Source organism: Cryptotermes secundus, unplaced genomic scaffold (genome assembly GCF_002891405.2).
Source record: "Cryptotermes secundus unplaced genomic scaffold, Csec_1.0 scaffold234, whole genome shotgun sequence".
Lineage (NCBI taxonomy): Eukaryota > Metazoa > Arthropoda > Insecta > Blattodea > Kalotermitidae > Cryptotermes > Cryptotermes secundus.
Window position 1 is genome coordinate 1,881,479 of NW_019725843.1, and position 23,030 is coordinate 1,904,508.

General features: G+C 43.3%; 1 protein-coding gene across 3 annotated transcripts in view; it reads left to right on the forward strand.

The window, feature by feature from the left end:
* Positions 1 to 23,030, forward strand: part of LOC111863648 — a 365,789-nt gene that overhangs the window by 313,036 nt on the left and 29,723 nt on the right. For all 3 annotated transcript variants that reach the window (XM_023850144.2, XM_023850146.2, XM_033751145.1), the window contains exon 4: positions 19,044 to 19,137. In XM_023850144.2, the coding sequence (XP_023705912.1) occupies positions 19,044 to 19,137 (94 nt within the window). The remainder of the gene's footprint in view (positions 1 to 19,043; positions 19,138 to 23,030) is intronic.

A 23,030-nucleotide genomic window follows, 5' to 3' on the forward strand; every position in this document is an offset into this window, starting at 1 on the left:
CTGAAAATATTTAAAAAATGACCTATAAAATGACCGAAAAAAATCCTGAAAAATTACCTGAAATATGACCCAAAAATGTAATATGCAGGGCCCGGATTTTGATGACCTGAAAACATTAAAAAAATGACCGAAAAAATCCAGAAAAATTACCTAAAGGAGAAAAGAACACTACGCTTCCATGTTATTCATATTTCAGAAAACATATGAAGAAAAATTCCCTAAAATTGCCAAAAATGACAAGAAATACCCTTAAAAGTTAAAAAATTTACCAAAAAATTACCCCCAAAATGAAAAAATGACCTTAAACCTAAAAATGTCAAAAAATGACAAAAAATTACCCATAAAATTTACATTTCTCTAACCAGCAGCTTATATTCGAGATTTATATATTTAAGAGAATCGCATAGGATACAAGGAAAAAGAGATGACATGTCATCAAAATCCGGGCCCTGGTCATAAGCAATGGGACTTTTGAGCAGTATCTACTACGTATATTTTATCTGAAATCTGAGTGCTCTTTCTCTGGTTCAAATTCCCGTGCATTGATTTCCAGATGACGTACTTACTCCTTCGCTCTATGTTCCATTAAGGGCCAACTTTACGTCTTACTCATATGAGCATTTTCCACTATTATTTGCCTTTTGCTTCTATCTCTTCACTTTTATCTCTCGTAAATCATTCTTCCAAGTTGTAACCTATAACTCATTCTCCTTATAAATTTTCCTTAATCGTTTCCCAGAATTTTCCATCAGGCATTTATCGTTAGATTTCGAAATACATTTTTGTGCGAGGAGAACTTGTTAGCCTGAAGTCAAACCCCCAACATGCAGGGCTAGGTATGGCTTTTAGTCTGGCCCCTACCCTGACAGGAAGGCCATGCCATAGCTCAGGCGGTTAGTCGCCGACTTCCCACCGTGGCGGCCCGAGTTCGAGTTAAGGTCAATTCATGTGGGATTTGTGGTGGACGAAGTGGCACTGGGGCAGATTTTCTCCAAGTACTTTGGTTTCTCCTGTCAGTTCTCATTCCACAGACTGCTCCACTATCATCACCTGTCATCCGGGGCTCGCGCAAAGGGCAATTAGTGGCCGACGTACCAAGTGGACTCAGTCTCACCCCACCCCAAGAAACTAAGAAAAAACTACCCTACCAGGAACTTCTTGTATTATTGCACACTTCACCACTGCCCACGGGGAGGCTTACGTGATAAATATTTTGTAAAATGGGGACAATGTTAGTTTTACATTAATTAATTTAGGTTTGGGTATGAGATAAATCTTGAACTTAGTTCCTAATCATTGACAGTGCATTCATTTAGACTGATTTACCGATCTATTCCGAATGCAGCTTTCTCTTTTGTGGTGCATTCGAACACGCATTCTTATTTAGCCAACTCAGTTATTAGACAGTGCAAGTCTCTCTCCCTGGCAGCTTTTTCAGTTTCTTGATCCTATGCACAGTCGGTAGGACCCCTTGGACAGGGGATCAGCCCGTTGGAAGGCCGCTACCCACACACAGAACAACACAAACAGAATAAAACACACAGACATCCATGTCTTGAGTGGGATTCGAGCCCGCAATCCCAGCGTCCGAGCGACGTCTCAGTTCAAGCCTCAGACCGCGCAGACGCTGTGATGGGCGCCTCTTCCCCGTCAGGTCCACACGCACCCTCCTCAGAACGTGTTCTCAAACGCGCGTAGTCCTCGTAAAAGAAGCAAAGTTCTCCCTGTGCTTAATAATTAAGCACCATTTCGTTAAGGTGTATGGGGGAGTGGAGGTAGAGCTCCGCCATTTTTTACCTCGGCACTAGATATAGGTAAGTCATCAGATTCACTCGCAGGCAGCTTTACCCACGGGGAAAGCATTGTGTACGCATTGGTTAGGAGGCTGGGAGGACGCCATAGCCGGCACGGACACTGCGTAAAAGGTACGCCCTACGCCATGAAGACGTATGGGGGAGTGGATGTATAGATCCACATTTTTCTTGACCTAACACTAATTGGAGATGAGCGATAAACTTCACACCCCAGCCTCTTTAGCCCGGGGAAAGAACCTCAGGTACCAATTGGATAGGAGGTTGGGTGAGGCCCCAGAGTCGGTCTGGACGCTGTGGAGTAGAGAAAATTAGAAAATTCTCTTCTCCCAATTGGGAATCAACTCCCAGCCGTCCAGCATCTAGCTCGTCGCTGTACCGACTGAGCTATCCCGGCTCATCGCGGGGCAGTACGTACAATACGTAATTAAAATCAGAAATACTGACTCATGCAGTTGGAATGCTTTGTTAAATGTCTGAAAAATCAATATCAATCCACAGGCCAACGTGATCAGAGAAGATACTGAATAATACGAAATGAATGTGCAATGCTCACTGACCCAAATTCTTAGAGTGGACGCACGTAGAAATTTGCTGAGCGAGTGAATAAACGCCGATCTTGTGTTGCAGTTTAAACAGTCTGTGGAATTGGCTGATTCACTGTTTAACACATCTACACGAACCGCACGTTTACACAGAATTCTGAAAGACTAATGGACCATAAGTCAGGCTGATTTACGCAGATGTGCTGATCAGTTAAAACGCTTACTGCATATCTTAACTTACCCATGATCTAAGTTGCAGAATATCAACCGGAGTCAATCCAAAATCGCTTTATTTGAGGGTGGAATAATTATAGTAATTTATCCGTCTCGGGGGCACGCGGTAGCGTTGTTGGTTGAGGCACTATGCTACAAGCCGGAAGGTCGCAGTTTCGATTCCCGTTGAGATCATTTGATTGTTTGAATTTATCTAATCCTTCCAGCCGCACTATGGCTCTGGGGTGGACTCAGCCTTTAACAGAAATGAGCGCCAGGAATCTTGCTGGGGGCTAAAGGGCGGCCGCCGCTTAAGGCTGACAACCTCACCGCCCTCTGTGAGCCGATTATCTAGAAAATGTGGGAGCCTCGACGTCTCACAACTCTATGATCCTCCACGGCCTTTTACAAGCATAACTTTACTTTTTGTTTTTACTTGTCTCTTCTTTAGGGGTTCCATAGGAACAGGGTCCCTTTATTAACGACTTTTCCGCCAGTCCGCTGTTTCAGAGGTCATCCACCAGCCTACACGGCGTCACATCCCAGAAAAAAATAATCTTCATAGTGTTACGATGTCTGTTCAGAAACGTATTTTTCTGTCGTGTTTTATGTGTGAGCCCGGATCGGTAAACTGATTTTGCCGACCATGAAAGGTTTGAGGTTCCGTTTCTGTGGAGTGGGCATACGACGGAATGGCAAGTTGCCGTTGTAACTGTTCGCACAACTCGGACCCCTTGTAGAGTCTCTTTCTGACTAGGCAGTGGGTCCCGCTGTCTCATGCAGGTAAATCTCATTTCTGCATCGACTCAGGCTAAAGAATGTTCTCATCAAAGGAGACGAAGGGGAGGAGAGAATAAAAAGTGAGAAATAAATAAGGGAATAAAGAAAAGGCAAAGAAAGTCAGACCTAAAAGGAAAAATACGAGAGGGACAGGAAAGAAAGATTTTAAAAGCAAAGAAGGAGAACGAGCGAAAGGAAAAGCGAACAAGTAATTGAGGATACGGGAATTAATAAAAGAGAAAGATAGGAGTAAGAAAGGAGAAAGTGCGAACTAAATAGATGCAGAAAAAGAAAGGTAGAATAAAGAAATAGAGAGGGGAAAGATGGATTGATTGAAAAGTAAAGAGCAAGTGAAAGAAAGGAAGCGAAAATAAAAAAGAGAAAGTAAATGAATAAAGAAGAAGAGAAATAATGAGGGAAATGAGAGAAAACAGAACATAAAGAAAGAGACCTTGTGCAAGAAAGAAAGAAAGAGAAAGTAGAAAGAAAAATGAGTGGAATGAAACGAAGTAATAGAGAAACAACGAAAGAGAAGGAAGTAATGCAAGAAATTGTGAGAAAAGTGTTTTAATAATTTAAGATGAAATTTAAGAGCAAGAATATGATGAAGACAGAAAGAAACAAAGAATAATTAATGTTGCTTGTTACCTTGTTTTCCCATATTCTTTAAATTTTATCTCATTTTTACATAAATTCTGAGCAGGTTCGATATGTTTCGCGATGTTTATACGCTGCAGAATCACAGCACAATTACTCATTCCCCCTACCCTCGTGTCAGCGTCTGTGAAGATGGTCCTACACTGTGAATCCTCTGTATACACGTAGCTTCCTCCAGTCAAGCAACCACTGTCTCCCTACAAGACTATAAAGAGACTACTCTTGAAAAAGTGACGTAAAGTTTCAATGACTTCGTAGAACCCTCCCCCTCTGCGACGCAGTTGCTATTAACTTATCTCTGAGCAATAATCAGACGCTATGCCGTCACGGGTGCTAATGTCTTCCCCGGAAATAGACTGCTTCGCTTACGTACAAGGCACGCAACATGCTACGCACTTCGTGTTGGAAACAGATGCGCGGTTTGGGTGCTACGAATGCACACGTTACATTAAAAGTAAAAATAAACTCCGTGGCTTTAGTCTTTAAGCGAACTATACCGACCGAGCGACCGCCCGCTTGTCGGCTAAGTTAGTGCCAACTTTAGCGGATAGAGAGTGTCGCGTTGTCTTCGCAACGGATCACCACAGCCGTTAATCTTGGTTTTCTAGACCGGAGCCGCTGTTTCCTTGAAATAGCTCCTCAGTTATCCTCACGAGGCTGAGTAGACCCCGTTCCAGACCCATTACTTCTCAGAAAATCTGGTAGCGCCGGGAATCGAACCCTGGATCGCTGGATCTGTAGCCAGGAAGTCTGACCACTAGACCACAGAAGCGGTCATTACATTGGGCCAGAATGTAGTCTGATGGAAATGTCATAGAGGTACTGGTGAAGAGAATTCGGTGTTCTGTACCAGTCATTTCACCAATGCTCGATCTTTGGTCTGTCCTCAACATCATCATCGGACGTTGTGGTCGAGTGGATAGTGCCAATTTTTTTTTTTCGTATTGCGAAGGTCTTGGGTTCAAATCCCAATCCCCTCAATATCATCATCGGACGTTGCGGTCGAGTGGATAGTGCCAATTTTTTTTTTCGTATTGCGAAGGTCTTGGGTTCAAATCCCAATCTGAAGACCGTCTACTTTTCTTCATGGTTCCCTTGAGTCCCTCAGCCACGATTGTTCCTCGAATTAAGTCAGATTCGATGCCTCCTCATTTATTCCTTTCCGTTCCAAGAATAAGCAAATAAATATATTCTGCTTATCGTTATGAACTGGCACGAGAAGTCTATTTGGCGCCACAGTACCACGGGACTGCCTTCTGACTCCACTCTTACCGTTACGCACCATCTGCTACAGGATCGAGGGGCGCGTCATCGTGAGGTAGTGACGTATAGAGTTACGTCACCGTTGGAAAGTTACTAGACTCTATTTTCAGCTACTTACGGTATTCGTACGCCAGTGGAGAATTCAGACATATTTGCGCACGAATTTTCTTCCACAAAATTGTCTGCGCAAGGCATAACACAGCCCAGTTCGTGGAGTAGATAGACATTAGTTAGGAAGATAAGTATTGTGCTTGGTTAAGCTTTTTTTTTTTTTTAGTTTCTTCGTGTGGGGTGAGACTGAGTCCACTTGGTACGTCAGCCACTAATTGGCCTGTTGTACCAGCCCCAGATGATAGATTATGATGATTGTGAAGCAATAGGTGGAATGAGAATTGGCAGAGGTAAACGAAGTACTCGGTGAAAACCTGCCCCTGTGCTACTTTGTTCACCACAAATCTCATATGACCTGACCTGGGCTCGAAACCGAGCCGCCGCGGTTGGCAGCCGGCTAGTAACCGCCTGAGATATGACATGGCCATCTGTTAAGTTATTTAATATAATTCTTGGAAAATCCCGTTCAAATGAAATGTAAAAATCGCCATTTTCATGTCTTCTTCATTCATCCTCTTTCTTTCTTACTGCTCTTCCGTTTATAACTTTATTACGTAAGTTCCTGAAACTGCTACTCCCTGAGAACTACGTAACATTTTGTAGATAATGTTTATTGTATTCCTGTCAATAAACCAGTGCTTCCGGCAGGTGTAGTTTGCCTTCTAAGACGAAGTGTTTCGACAAATGTGTGCCATCTTCAGGTCGGGTTTTAAGTTACAGTTGCTTACTCAGCGTTAAGTTTTCCAGCTGAATCGTGTACACTGAGTACATGATAGAATAATTGTAACTACAAACCAGACCTGAAGATGGCACACATGCGTCGAAACGTGTCGTCCTAGACAGCAAACGCTACCTGCTCCAAACAGTGTTGTGTTCACAGGAATACAATAAACATTGTCTATAGTGATTTATAGAAGAGACTGGGACACCATGTGAGACGTAACATATGCACATGAAAGGTAATGTAAAACTATCCCTGTAACAGGTCGTGGAGGCCCATAGGGTTGTGAGATGTTGAGGCTCCCACATTTTCTAGACAATCGGCTCACAGATGGCGGTGAGGTTGTCAGCCTTACGCGCTGGCCGCCCTTTACACTCAGGAATATTCCTGGTACTCATTTCTGTTAGAGGCTGAGTCGACTCCAGGGCCATAATCCAGCTGGAAGGATTAGGTCAATTGAAAAAAAAAATCCAATAACATAATCGAGAATCGAACACGCGACCTTCCGGCTTGTAACACAGTGCCTCAACCAGGTACGCTACCGCGTGCTCGCAACACACGCACATAGACAACATATACATGATTATAAACCGCCTTCTGTTATGTTTATGTATATATGTAGATTTATGTGAATTTATATTAGATTCAGTGGATCTTAAAGAAATATGGTTTAAGCAGGATTCGTCTAGCTCAAGATGGAATCAGTGTGGCGTATTCTTGTGAACACGTTAATGAACTTTCAGGTCTTTAGAAGGCAAGGGATTTCTTGATTGACTGTAATTTTGTCAAGGGGACTACCTCATGGAGTTACTTGTTCTCTTCCTCATACAAAATGGTAATCCACCTTTTTTTTCCGACTTTAGAACAAAATTCAACGATACACATTTTGCTAATGTTGGAAAATCTGTGTATTTCTAAGAACAGTCTCAGTGGAAGCAGTGTCCAGACAGACATCCTGAAATGAACAGACGGCTGTGAAATTTTGCGAAACATCTCTAAAATAAACTACAGACGTTGTCATTGTATTTTTAATGATAAAAAAAACAAATGAGGCGTCGGCTTGTGATCGCTACACAGGTTGACTTCTGAAATCCATCTCTCTGGTAAACATACTACAGAGAACAGATCCTTGTTCATGACCTTAACATTTCGTTCATTTCCCCTACTCGCGGCCTGCATGTAGCGTCCTTACTCACGCTGTGTAAGCTTCCAGTTATCCTTCGTTCTTGAATGAAATGTGTGTTATCTGTTACATTCGTGTATCCAGATGTATCGCTGTGGAGACGGTTAGTGTTGGTCGGCTTCCAAGTGTCAAGTTTTACCAGTGGCCCTGCCATATCTATGAGCGACTATTGATGTAAATAAAATATGTTACTGTGAATGCCACGACCGCCTCTGTGGTCTAGTGGTCAGAGTTCCTGGCTACAGATCCAGAGGTCCGGTCTCGATTCCCGGCGCTACCAGATTTTCTGAGAAGTAGTGGGTCTGGAATGAGATCCACTCAGCCTCTTGAGGATAATTGAGGAGCTATTTCAAGAAAACAGCGGCTCCGGTCTAGAAAATCGAGATTAGTGGCCGTGGGAATCCGTTGCGCTGACCACGCGATACCCTCTATCCGCTAAAGTTGGCACTGACTTCGCAGACAAGCGGCGGTCGCTCGGTCGATATAGTTCGCTTGCGGACTACAGGCTACGGTGTTTACTATGAATGCCAAAGCAGAGGGTCGTCGTTTTTCCGATTTCTAGCAGAAGTTCAGTTCCGGAGAAAGAGAGAGACAAACAAAATCCGAAAATAAACAAATAATCTCCTTCTAAAACTTTTCCCATGTAAAGAACGTAAAGTTGTCCCTGTTCCTAACTAAGCACTACGCCATGAAGACGTATGGGGGAGTGGATGTATACATCCACATTTTCTTCACCTCGGCACTAGTTTGAAATGAGTGGTCAACTTCACGCCCCTGCTGCTTTATCACCAGAGAAAGAGCCCCCTGTATCCATTGCATAGGAGGTTGGATGGGCCGTAGAACTGGTTTGGACGTGGCGAAGAGAAAATATTTTACCCCACCTGGACCCGAACTACGACCCCTCTGTCGCCCAGCCCGTAGCCTGTCGCTATACCGACTGAGGTATCCTGACTCCACATCTGTCAGTTAATGTTGCTGGGTCAAAATATTAACACTAAACCTTAATACTCCGTTCGTTGTTTCAAAGGTAGCGCTTTGGCCTTGCATCCCGAAGATTCTTGGTTCGAATTTCAACTGGAACACGGCCTATCCTGAGTGGAGCAATTGGTGGAATGAGAGTTGGAAGGGGAAAACGAATTACTCCAACATGACCAGAACCGGGCTCGAACCCGGGCCACCGCGGCTGGGAAGCCAGCACTAACCGCCTGAGCTATGGTGCGACCTTACTGACCAGTAGAACTCGCTCTACATGTTATTAGTATTTTCTTCAGAGTTCAGGAAGCCATGTGTCGCATTGAGGTTTACATCACAACGAACACGGTTGCATAATTGCTTCAATGTCACACTACTCACGTGACATGCGATACGGGTGTTTGCCGTGTAAAAGTCCGAGCAAATACTGAAATATTTTGCGTCGAATTTTCGTTTTCATACCTCCTACTTTGAAACCCATGAGCTTTACTTTTAGGCCGGTGCACACCGGTCTGAACGGGTCACGTCTCCCTCCGCGGCTTAGGAATTTTCCTCGTGAAATACGAATTTTGTAAACCCAGTAATTGTGTTCATACTAAAAGTATGTAGCATCAGAAATTGTTGCAACAGTCGTCATTAAAAGCCACATTTTCTGGGATATAACGCGATGTAGTCCGTTGAAAGTCAAACGAAATTTCGGAGGAACATATTGGCTCCCTCTTCAGGGTCGAAATATCTGCTGCAAGCTGGTTTCTTGTTTTGATTATTCAACACGGAAGTTGGAGCCAGCATGTCCCTCCGAAACTTCGGTTGAATTTCAACGGATTACACTGCGTTATATCCCAGAAGAAGGGACTCTTCAGTATTACAGATTGTTCACGTAAATTCTGTTTCTGCTAGATTCAGGTCTAGGCTGTACTGCCGGAATTCTAGAGATTCTTACTGACCCCATCTTCAAGGCGTACCAGCTACCCAATGGCCCCGGCCGATTTTTGTAGTAAAAGTCTTTTTTGGAAACGCTCCGTTTAATTCGGCAAGCAGTTAAGGTAATGTTGTCCTTGTGTTTAATTAGTTAGCATTAATTAGCATCACGCTATGATGACGTATGGGGAGATTCACGTAACGGCAACTTTACTCTCAGGGAAAAATTCCCTCGGGTACTCACTGGACAGGAGGCTGGGTGGACTCCAGAGCCTGTCTGGACAATGGGGAACGGAGAGAAATTTGTTGCTCCCGCCGGGAATCGAGCCCCTGCCGCCCAGACCGTAGCCCGTCGCTATTCTGACTGAGCTATCCCGAGAAATTTCCAGTAGAATATGTCTCATTTTCCACTGACTATCCGTTGACGTTTCGGTGGACAGATTTTATCGGTAAGGGTAATTATGTAGACAGCTGGTTACTTAGCCTTGAAAATGTAGACGGTAATGTTCTGCCAAACGTTTGGGATACTTCCGACTTGTCGTCTGGGCTGTGACACCGTGTAGTCGGAGGTGCTTACAATATATGTATATATATTTATTGAGTGCTTTTTCACTGTTACATTTGTTTATTTAGACATTTTGCTTCGTCAGCGCTTCACAGTGATACTGCTACATTTTCCTGGGTATTTATAGATTTATTGCCAATAGCTCATCTCAGATGAATGCATTTTCCTCAGTACACCATTAAATCTTCTTATCTTCTTAGATTTATACATCCTGCAAAATGTTATTGCTAACAGCCCATTTTAGGTGAATTAATTTTCCTCAGTATTTCTCTGAATTGTTATTATTTTTAAACGTCAAATCACACTGCTCCGCAATTTTTTTAATAACATCCAGTCTCAGGAGAACACATTTCCCCCGGTATTTTACTGTGTTTTGTTACCTTTTAAGTCCACTTCCCTAATTATGAAAAAATAAAAGTAGATGGACTTCATTATCATTACTTTCACATTTTTCCCCCTTGGCACTACAGCCCCAGTGGGCCTAGGCCTACCTCCATGAACTTCTCCGTTCACTTCGGTTTTTCTAGATCTTACACGTTCGGTAGGACTCCTTGGAAGAGTGATCAGCTCATCGCAAGGCCTCTACCTGTACACAAACACAGAAAAACGCACACACACAAACTAAACATCCATGTCCTGAGTGGGATTCGAATCCACGATCCCAGTTTCCAAGCGAACGAAGACAGTACATGCCTTAGACCGCTCGGCTACCGTGACCGGCCTCTAAATTATTACCTGATATTATTATTACCCCCTAAATTATAATTCTGATTTTTGTTATTATTATTTTATTATCATCAACTTTACTTAGATGTTTTAAATTTCCTGCTTTGGTACTTCGTGTTTGTTTCCTTTCTTTCACTCGTACTCACTCTGTCATTGGCCCTTGGGCTGTTGAGCCAGCTCGCAAATAAATAAGAATTGAACCGAATTCATCCGAATAATTTTTTTTTGTCAACCTCCTACCCTCCACCTACACCATATTTGTGTCGCTCAATTTGTTCTCCTGCGACTGTTCAGAGTAACCAGCAAGCTCCCAAGTAAAGGCACTAGTGAAGACACCACACGCTGCGAGAGGGAAGAACGCACAGGCACGGGGCATATTGCAGATTGCAGACGTAACAGAACAACGGGCTTACGAACATAAAAACAAGCTGCTACAACAAAACACCTGGAGATAAACATATAGATCTGAACAAATGGACGACACCCCTTATGTGGTGGAATAGAATTTTACAAAAGAAATGAAACTTTAATGGATTTTATTTTATTTTAATATATTAAGTGGACTACAGCGTATGATTTTAGCGGATATTAATGCAGTGTAAGTAAGTAAAGTAAATGAAGCTATCCCTGTAACAGGCCGTGGAGGCCCATAGGGTTGTGAGATGTTGAGGTTCCCACATTTTCTAGACAATCGGCTCATAGATGGCAGTAAGGTTGTCAGCCTTACACTCCGGCCGCCCTTTACCCCCAAGAATATTCTAATAATATTCCTGGTACTCATTTCTGTTAAAGGCTGAATAGACCCCAGGGCCATAGTGCGGCTGGAAGGATTGGGTAAATTGAAAAATCCACCTTATCGGGATTCGATCCCACGACCTTCTGGCTTAAAGCATAGTGTCTCAACCAACTACGCTACCGCGTGCCCGCATTAATGCAGTGTATGAGTTTTAATATATTGAGACACCTGAGGATGGTCATCTAAGGTCGAAACATGTTGTGCTAAAGTATAAGTGGAAGAGAAAGGAACAATTTGTTGCATTATTGACGGACTGTGCTGTACATAGGCGTCTCGAGTCAAGCTGTGATGATGTGTATGCTTCTATGTGCTGTTTGCTTTGGCTACGCATAGTTTATGCAGCTAATTAAGTTTCTTTGGAACTTAATGGACTCGTTCTTCTTGTAGTTAGCAGCAATCTTTTCATGTACACTTATCACCCTTATCGTTGAGTAATGCAAGACGTCATGCTGTAGCACGTCAAACCTACCAAGTTGCGCCGGGATCGGCCACGAAGTGATCTGTCACATTGTCAGCAGTCACTTGCTTGATAACAGGTTACTCTGCAGATCAGTGCCGTCCCCTGAAGCATAACGCTGGAAACATTTCTGTTCGGCGACTGCGCTACGAGCTGCACGGCGAAGGAATCAGGGTTCGATTCCTGGCATGAGCAAGAGATCTGTCTATTCTTGATAGCGTCCTGATCTCCTGTGGGGCCCACCCAGCCTACTATTCTCTTAGTGGTTGGTGGAGTCCAGCTGGGTCCACTCGGCACGGCGGCCACTGATTGGTCTATTGCCCCGGGTGATTATGATGATGGAGAATTTGGTGGAATGAAGATTGGCAGGGGAAACCGAAGTACTCGGAGAAAACCCGCCCCAGCGTCACTTTGTCCACCATTAATCCCATTTGACCAGCCCCGGGCTCGAACCCGGACCGCCGCGGTGGGAAGCCAGACTAACCGCTTGAGCTATGGCGCGGCCCAGTAAAAATGGTACTGTTGGCTGTTACGTCCTGATGTAAAATGGCCGGAACGTGAAGCTCATCATTCACCTCCATCTAGTGCCGATGTTAAGGGTGGCGGAGTTCCACTCTCTTATTCGTCTTCAGGAGGCAGTGCTCAATCAATTGAGTACGGGGATGATTTTACCTTGACTGATCGTGGACTCTGTCGCTGCTTATTCTCGGTTCGTTTCTGCTCTTGGGTATTTATAAGAAGGTCAAGTTATTCTGTGCTCAACTAATTAAGCACTGCGCCATGAGGGCTCATGTGGGAGCGGTATTCACATTCCGTGCTGCACTGCATGCTTCACACGCGGATCTCCCATTGGTGACATAATATTTCGCTTTAATGCCTCCAATGTTGATATCAAAATGAAACCCGTAATACGCAATAAAGCTCGGGTTCAACTTCCCTCCACAGCTCATGACCAGGGCCCGGATTTTGGTGACCTAAAAATATCTGAAAAATGATCTATAAAATGACCAAAAAATATTTAAAAAATTACTTAAAATTTAAAAAATGACCTAAAAACTAATTTCTAAATTTTCTTAAAATCAGCTAGATGCGGACTGTGTAAATTAGTTTCCAATTTCTTGATTTTATGACACCCGGACATCTCTTTAAACCTACCCCTCTGCATTTCTGAGGCATCAATTTTATGAGTTTATGACATAGCGGTGGCTTAGAAAGCTGCGCAGGACAGTAACGGCATCTCTGGCTTAGAAAGAAAAATAATCTGCCCTCTCACAAACAAATCTATTATATTTAGAGACAGACGCTAGAGATACAAAACAAAATTTACTTGAAGAACATAGATTTCTACCTCACGAATCAAATATCTTACTTTGATCAATGAATGTCAATTATTAAAAAACGTGAAAGATAAACAAAATTGATGTAAAACGTGAAAAAATTACGAAAAATGACGTAAGAACTTGTAAAAATGACCTAAAACTTAAAACATACTAAATATGACAAAAAATGCACAATAAAATTCACATTTTTATAACCAGAGGTTCATAATCGGGGCTTTAATACTTAAAAGCAATGTTTACTACATAAAGAAAAAAAGGTGACATGTCATCAAAATCTGGGCCCTGCTCATGACAATGTCCACATCCTAAGACTTTACCTTCTTCACTTCTTAAAGCTTTACCCTCTCTTTAAACGTACCTTGACTGCCTGTAAACCTTAAAACCCGAAGATAGAAAGGGTTTCCTTGCCCCTCTTTAAATATAGCGTCTCTCAGTACCCTTCCCACTTTCTTTTATCCCTTATCTCTTTCTCTCTCCCTCCCATCTTCATTCTGCAGACCTTGCCTATTTCGTTCGTGAACGGCCAGGCTAGTGAGCACTGCTCATGCCCTGAAACTGACGTGCGGCGCCATCTTTATCTGCCCTTCCCAATTTCTGTCACTTTCATTCGCCCTACAAAGAGTTACAACAGATTATGTTGCAAACCAGTCAACAAATCGCGGTACGTAAGGCAAACATTCCATTATTTGCCAAGCCTACAATAGCCTCGATACTAAAGAATGCCCTTACACACTTCGTATCGGACATTTCCGTGTTGTTTTTTGCAAGAAGAATGTTATAACGTTACGAGATATGTTCGCCTAATTGAACTGAAGTACGTCACCAGTAACCCCGGTAGCGGAAGTGACGTCAACATGCAGTGCAGCAGTATATCACTGTGCTTTATACCACGTGCAGTGCAACTAATGAGACCAACGCAGCTTCAGTCATGCAGTGAGTGACTCTGAGTCACATTCTGGTTCACCCGGGCGTACCTGTTTGCAGGTATCCGAATTGGGTCTTCCTGAATCTCACAGGGCCGCTCTTCTCACGCCTGTGACTTTGAATAGTACTGAATTCAGGAAACGGATGCCGTACTGCTTGGTAAATCGCCATCAACGTTTTGCAGGAAGGTGTCACCTCCGTCTTCGGGATAAAAGAAAGTATCATTCCCACTACCGTGAAGATGGAGGCAGCAAACTTATCCGAAACGTTGATAATGATATATCAGACTACATGACGTTACGTAGTACTAGACGGTCGTAGTCTGTGGGTCATGCCTGCTGTAAGTTGTTCATTGTTCAGGCTTATGTAGCTTTCGGGTAATTGGTTGTTATTTTTTGCAGTTAATTTAATTTCTACCTGAAAATAAGAAATTGCTTGCAAGATCTAGACATAGATGAGAAGGTAATATTAAGGTGTATCTCTAATAGGATGTGAAGATCAATGGACAGAGTCTTATGAAAATATTAGTGATCATTCTGGATCCGTCAAAGGTGGATTATTTCTTGACAATGCGAGCAATGATTGGCTTCCTCACAAATCTGCTCAGTGGAGATAACTAATTAGTTAACTGAATTCTCATGTTCACAAACGCGGTAGCGTAGTTGGGTGAGGCACTATGCTACAAGCAGGAAGTTTCGCGGGATCGAGTCACGATGAGGTGGATTTTTTTTTCAATTGNATAGCACCGGGAATCGAACCCGGGACCTCTAGATCTGTAGCCAAAAACTCTGACCACTAGACCACAGAGACGGTCAATTACAAACATTACAATTACATTTTTATAATTACAAACTTCTAGACCCTACAATAGGAAGTTTTCTTCTCTGTAATTGTTGTAGCCATCATACTGACACTGTTACTGGTACGAGATTAAAATGTATAAAATTGTGATGGGCTGTATCGGTATGATGTTCGTATGAGCCCTCGTAACGACCATTTAGCCGTGTAAATAGACACGCACGCACACGCGCACACACAGATTGACGTACTGTAGGTCCGTCTACCATTATAAATTACGAAAGTAAGCAAATAATTATGGACTTATGAAAGGCAGCGTACCAGGCGGCTGGTTACTCTCACATGACTGCCTATGGTTTTGAACACATTCCGTTTACGCGAATATAAACCTCCCCTGCATGTTTGCAGCCATCCACACACATTTGCATTTCACATGTCAGAGCCACGTGTGCCTTTTCTGCAAGTCATTCATTCCTTTTCTGCTTAGATCACAACTAGGCACGGGATTGCTTGTTGGATGCAACAAACATTGTTTCTTACATAAGTGCTGCAATAGCTATGTGTTTGCTGCGTGACGCCATCTCGTCTAGCAGATTGGTATGAAAGTTTTAAACGAACGTGCTACCTCCAGAGTACTCTGATCTACGCAGGTTCACGTTCCAGAAGATCATGGTCCTGAGATTATTATTGTCAAAAGAATATTTACTGTGAAGATGGTGGCAGCAAGTTCTTTCGAAACGTTGGTGCCCCACCTACCGTTGTGCTCCAGACCACGGACTAAATGCCGCTGTGTGTTTCTGATCGTGCGGTGCTAGAGTCCACCCTCACCTCTCAACCAGGCGACTTTACTCGGGAATAACTGTCCAGAGACCGACTGGCCTTGGACAGGAAACAGTGCAAACTGGTAAATAAATAACTCCAGGTAGGTGATTCCTTGAAACGCCACCGGTCTCTCAGCTACTCAAGAATTTACCAACATTTTATGGAACCCCCTCCACTGGTCCCTATCAAGCACCAGACCAACCCTGCCTACACAACGCCATTCTATCTCTCTAAGATAAATTTTAAGATTATCTATCCACCCACGTCTAGGTGTTCCTAATGCTCTCTCTCCTTCTGGCCTTCCCGCCAAAATCCTATATGTATGTCTCCTCGCCATCATTTATGCTACATGCTCCGCCCATCTCATCCTCCTTGACTTGATCATTCTAATTATACTTGGAGAAGAGTACAAGTTATGAAGCTCCTCATTATGCAGTTTTCTCCAGCCTCCTTTCACTTCATCTCTCTTCGGTCTCCTCAACACCCTTTTCTCAAACACCCTCAGTCTATGTTCCTCCCTTAATGTCGGAGACCAAGTTTTACACCCATACACAACCACAGGCAAAGTTATGTTTTGTATATTCTAATTTTTACTTTCCTAGACAGCAGACGGTAGCAACGACTATTCGGTTCTGAAGAAGAAATTTGCTCCATGTAGCCACTTATTTGGTCAGTTGGCGACACTTGCAGTTGCTGAGGTTATAGATCGTCGAATGGGAGAATGGTAGAGAATAATGAATTGGAAAGGATATGGAAGGACACAGTCGTGGCTTAATTTAAAGCGACTCTCGCGGTGTTCGCCTGGATGCAGTGAGTAAAACCACGTAGGTCTCAGTCTTCTTAGCACGTCTTCGGCACGAGGATTTTAACCCAGTACCTTCCAAGCAAGAAGCACGAATAGTAACTGATTTACCGCCACCTTTCATGTAGGCAATACGGTTGTCGATACAGCGAGTGGCTACGGGCTGGAGGTGTCGGAGTTCGAATCCAGGTAGGGTCAAGAATTTTCTTTTCTTCAAGTCGTCCAGATCGACTCTGGGGTCCATCCTATCCAACGGGTACCGAGGACTCTTTCCCCTGGGGTAAAGCTGTCGGGGCATGAAGCTGACCACTCACCTCCAGCTAGTGCTGACGTCAAGAAAATGTAGATCTATGCATCCACTCCCCCATACGCCTTCATGGCGTAGTGCTTAATTAGTTACGTACAGGGACAATTTTACCTTACTTTTACATAAAAGAAATATAAATTCATATGGTGTTATTCATTTCTGGCCCTCATTTAGGCTCTAACATAAAACGTTCCTTAAAATCAGTTACGATTAAAATAACTTATTATCGGAAAACCCTAACAGTGTAAGATGAAAGGTAAAGTTGTCCCTGTGCATACTTAATTAAGCTTCACGCCATGAAGACGTATGCGGGAGTGGAAGTACAGCTCCACCGTTCTTAAACTCGTAAGTAGATGGAGGATGGTCGACTTCACGACCCAGTAGCTTTGCCCCCAGGAAGGAGCCCCAGGTACCCATTGTGGAAGGGGCTTGTTGGTCCCCAGACCCGGTCTGGACAATGTGGAGAAGATCTCTTGCCCCTGCCGGGAATCGAACTCTGACATCTCGATCGTCCAAATCGTAACCTAGTGACTGTACTGATTGAAATATCCGGGCTCCATACAATATGGAGCGAGGTACTATATCAAATCAAATTTTGTTAAACAACTCAAACATACTTTCGTAAAATCTAATTGTTTTTTAAGTAAAGGGAAGTGGCGCCATAGCTCAAGCTATTAGTCGCTAGCTACCCTCCGCGGTGGCCCGGGTTCGATCCCGGGGCTGGTCAAGCGAGATTTGTGGTGGACAAAGTGGCGCTGGGGAAGATGTTCTCCGAGTACTTCGGTTTACTCTACCAATCTTCATTCCACCAATTGCTCCACAATCACCCTCACCTATCATCTGGGACTGGTACAATAGGCCAGAAGTGGCCGCAGTACAAGGGACTTAGTCCCACCCAACTAGCAACAAGTAAAGCGAAGGTTATGAAGGAGAGAGCAACTGCCAATATGTCTTTCTAGATCTCGCAGTCGTTTGGGTGTACTTGGACTACAAAATTATTTTCTTCTCGCTTGAGCAGAGGGAATCGACTCTATGGGACACACCTCCAAGCTGAAAATGGAAGCATGCCCATCAGCTTATTCGTCCTTCTGTCCATCATTCTCGCGTGACAATAATGTTAGTATTATCGGTATGGATAAAATTCAGTCCTTGAACTTTGAATAACGTTATATAAATAAATGACTGTACATAAAATATAATGACACCACAATGTCCGCATAACTCCTGAGATCCGATAGAAATATGTAGTCTTTAAAATTTCTCTCATAAACTTATGTGAACTAAACATAAAAACTGCATCTGACCACACGTTGGACCAGTGTAAAGTAAAAGTAAATAAAGAAAGTAAAGGTGCCCCTGTAACAGGCCGTGGAGGCCCATAGGATTGTGAGATGTTGAGGTCCCACATTTTCTAGACAATCGGCTCGTAAATGGCGGTAAAGTTGTCAGCCTTACGCGCCGACCGCCCTTTACCCCCAAGAATATTCCTGGTACTCATTTCTGTTAGAAGCTGAGTCGACCCCAGGGCCATAGTGCCACTGGGAGAATTAGGTAGATTGAAAAAAGATCCAATGACGTCATCGGGACTTGAGCCCGCGACGTTCCGGCTTGTAGCTACGCTACCGCGTGCCCCACACGTTGAACCAGTGTGGACAGCTAGATTCTGAATATGCCAGTACCTGAAGTCAGTTTGTTTGGGAAGCTGCAGTCACGTACATTTAACAGTTCTGTTCACTTTTCCTTTCATCTTCCTCCTACCTTTTCTTCATTTTTCCTCTTCGCCTTTTCATCCTTCCTTCCCCTTCCTTTTTCCTTCTTCCCCTTATCGCATCTTCTTTCTTCTCATTCTCTTCTGCTCCGTATAAATTTCTTCTTCATCTGTTTTTCTCTTCTTAACCTTCTCGTATTCCTCCTCCCTTTCCCTATGTCTTTGCTCTTATTTTAATTTTCACTCATAATCCCTTCTTATTCTCCCACCTCACAGAAAACACTTGTCTCCATTACAGAGACCAATGAGATGATGCTTTCTTCCTGTGGTTCATTTTACAGCGCTGGTGTGAATGTTGGTGAACTGGAAACGATTTGGAAGGAAATTCTTGTGGTCTAATTCGTGCATTTGCCTAGGGACTGAGGAAAACTATGAAAAACCTGTCAGGATAGCCCATGTTCTGATAGACGTTTTTATCAAGCACCTCCGAAGCACAAGCCTAGAAAGTTGGTGCTTTCTAAAGAACTAATCTCTGTTTGTTCTTTCCCTTTAGTGCCCTGATCACACAGCCGTGCGTGTGGGGTCTGAACACGCACCTGACGCACTTTCCCTGTGTTCCAGATGCACCAAGTGACAGTGTGTACATCGTGTGCGGTGTGCTGATCGCTATGGTTCTGGTGGCGGCCATTATCATTCTGCTGGCGGTCTTCATAAGGTCAGTATGCAAGCCCCATGGTCTCCGACGAAGTAACATCCTCGTATTACTCGAAAAACTAAGTATTTCCTTGATCAGATTGTGTGACTTGATCGCCTGGGAAAGACAATGACATACTTAGGTCATTCAGGACAGCTCCAGGTAACCCATCCTAGCCATATAACTAATCGCTAAGAGCAAGGCCATGCCATAGTTGAGGCGGTTAATCACTGACTTCTCACAGCAGAGGCCCAGGTTCGGTCGCCTCTGTGGTCTAGCGGTCAGAGTTCCTGGCTACAGATCGAGAGGTTCGGGTTCGACTCCCAGCGCTACCAGATATTCTGAGAAGTAGTGGGTCTGGAACAGGGTCCACTAAGCCTCATGAGGATAACTGAGGAGAAGTTATAAAGCTCCTCATTATGCAGTTTTCTCCAACCTCCTATCACTTCATCCCTCTTCGATCCAAATATTCTCAACACCCTGTTCTAAAACACCCTCAGTCTATGTTCTTCCCTTAATGTCAGAGACCAAGTTTCATACCAATACAAAACCACAGGAAAAATTATAGTTTTGTACACGTATATTCTAAAAACAGTACTACTACTAAATGAATGAATTAATCATCATAATATTGCAGTGGTTCTCATTTCTATTCCATATTCTTCATATCCAAGATTAAACTCTGATCCCAAACATCGCTCACCCACTGTTTTTATTACTCGTTCCAAGCAAATTATGGAAAAGTAACTTGAAACAGCCGGCGTCTCTTTATTTCCACATCGTTCCAATTCGGCTTCGCGATTGTAATCCCACTCCACGCAATAATCTGTGAGGCTGAGAAATCGTTGAAAAACATACTTCAGACATTAATTTTCGTTTCTTTTAAGGATATACGATTAATTTGAAAGGTTAACTCAATTGACATTGGTATTTTCCAACACACAAGAGCATGTTCCATAAGAAGTTTATGACCGTCTTAATAGGTCGGATGGCATTCTGGGTCAGTTCTGCTTGCTTCCCATATCGGTTGCTCTTCTCACATTGAGAAGAGTTTTAGCTATTTCCATGTTGGCTAAGCGCAATAGACCACTGTAGGTCGCGGTGCAAGGGCCAAGAAGGCCCGTCCCTCATACATACATTCATTCATTCATTCCCTGTTGGTATCTTCTGTTTTAGACTAAAGTTACTACAGGAAAATTTTCTTACCAAGTAAAAGGTAAAGCTATCCCTGTAACAGGCCGTGGAGGCCCATAGGGTTGTGAGACGTCGAGGCTCCCACATTTTCTAGACTATTGGCTCATGATGGCGGTGAGGTTGTCAGCCCTACGCTCCGGCCGCCCTATACGCCCTAGAATATTCCTGGTACTCATTTCTGTTAGAGGCTGAGTCGATCTCGGGGCCAAAGTGCACCTGGAATGATTAGGTCAATTGAAAAATCCAATGACCTTGTCGGGAATCGAACCCGCAACCTTCTGGCTTGTAGCATAGCCCTTCAACCAATCATGCTGTCGCGTGCCACGGAAAATTTTGTTATAATTAAGACTATTATCATCACATTTTTATATTGTTATAGTCTCGAAATTTTGTAAGATAAATTTCTTATCCCCCCCCCCCCGGTAAAAGCAGTCTGCTTTTACCGGTTCTTACGGTCTCTTCGCTTGCAGATTTCTTATATTTTTTCTTCTACCCTGAAGATGGAGGCGATACGTTCCTCCGAAACGTCGGTTAACACCACATATACACGGTGCCAAATCCCAGAAAACTGCTTTCTTCAATTCTTCATATTGTTAAATAAATCTCTCATTGTTTCGTATAGGCTATTTCTTTTTTATAATATGACGTGGATTTAAATCTACCAGGAATGGTTTTCTTGTTGTAGTGCCTGTTTAGATGGTTTAGATGTCAAAAAAGTACTCCTAATATAAGTGCCAACACAGTAAGACTAGAATAACGCAACCCCATATTTTCTTGTCACGTTGCGTAGCAAACACGTGACAGTTTTTCGGCGCATAAATCATTACTACAAATATTTAGCAATAGAGGTCCCAAAATGGAGCCTTGTGGCACTCCTGACAGCATAAGAAAATGTGAGGAAGATTTCCCTGAAGTGCGAACAACAGAAAATCTAGATGATAAGTATTATTTTTTTTTATTGCTAGTGGGGTGGGACTAAGTCCCTTGTACTGCGGCCACTTCTGGCCTATTGTATCAGCCCCAGATGATAGGTGAGAGTGATTGTAAGCGATTTGTGAAATGAAGATTGGCAGGAGAAACCGAAGTACTAGGAGAAAACCTGCCCCAGCGCCATTCTGTCCATCACAAATCCCACTTGACCAGACCCGGGATCGAACCCGGGCCGCCGCGGTGGGAAGCCAACGACTAACCGCTTGAGCTATTGCGCGGCCTAGATGATAAGTAGCTTTGGAACCAATTAATTTAACGACCAAAGACTCCATCATTACTGAGTGTATGTAGCAAAAAAGTATGAGAAATTTTATCAAAATAAATTGAATCGGTTTGCCCTTGTGAACTGAGAGAAACTGCGATAGAGTTTAAGTGAGTAAGTAAATTTGTTGCATTAGACCTTGATTTAATAAAACCATGCCGAGATGGATGAAGTTTGAATTTAAAATAAAAGGAGAGCTGATCATATATCTAAAAAAATTACGGATTCTTTTTTTTTAATTGTGGTTGGTCCGTAATTAGTAATCAGAACACTGTTACTTTTCTTGAAAACAGGCCCGACGGCCGCTGGCTTCCGCAGAGTGGGAAAGTTCCCTTCTTAAAAATTGATATTAAAAATGTAACCCAAAAGAAAGGCAAAAATGTCCGAGCAGTCTTCAATGATAAAACTGGGGATTTCAGCCGGATCGNCAGGGACGTGGAATCCTCTTTCCAAGAGATCTACGCGATACTTGTATTGTATATGCTAATGACATGTTTTCTGGAATGTAGCGCCATGTAGTCTGTTGATAGTTACATCTCCGCCTGCTGATTCGTGCTGGTTTCTTGCTTGGCTTCTTTATAAGATCCTGAAGATGGAGGCTCTATTTTCCTGGGAAACGTCTGTTGACATTCAACGGACTACACAGCATTATATCTCATGAGATAGAACTGATATTTTTTTTTTCTTGGCACTACAGCCGCAGTGGGCCTACGCGTACCTCCATGAACTTCTCCGTTCACTTCGGTTTTTCTAGATCTTACACATTCGGTAGGACTCCTTGGGCGGGTGATCAGCTCATCGCAAGGCCTCTACCTGTACACAAACACAGAAAAACGCACACACACAAACTGAACATCCATGCCCTGAGTGGGATTCGAACCCACGATCCCGGCTTCCAAGCGAGCTAAGACAGTGCATGCCTTAGACCGCTCGGCTACCGTGACCGGCATAGAACTGATATGAGAACCTCAAATCCAGCATAAGCCAATTTAAATCTCTTGCATAAGCAGATTAATGTATCCTGTGACATGACGCCGTGTAGTCTGGTAAGTTGTTAAAACGTATTTGGAGATACGTGCTACCTGAATTTTCAGAGTGGAGTTGCTCCGAAACGTTACTAATGCTGCACTAGACTTCACGACGTCACGTTTCAGAAGACAGTAATCTTCATAATCACTGCTGAGGAGTTCTCAAACCTCATATAATCATGCATAATTTCATATGACCTTGAGAATTTAATTTGTCGCTATCGCGTACACGCAATGTACGTTGTGTAAGTGTGAGATGGTTGGGAGTGTGAAACATTTACTGCCCTTATGTAACCTGTGCACCCGGTTGCAGTTGACGATACTCAGGTAAGTCAATATGACAGTCCTTGGTGACAATGTAAATAGTCATTGAAGCTAGTCTAGAAATCACCGATCTTTCATGGGGTCTGAAAGTTCATCAGTTCTGCACAAGAGCCCGC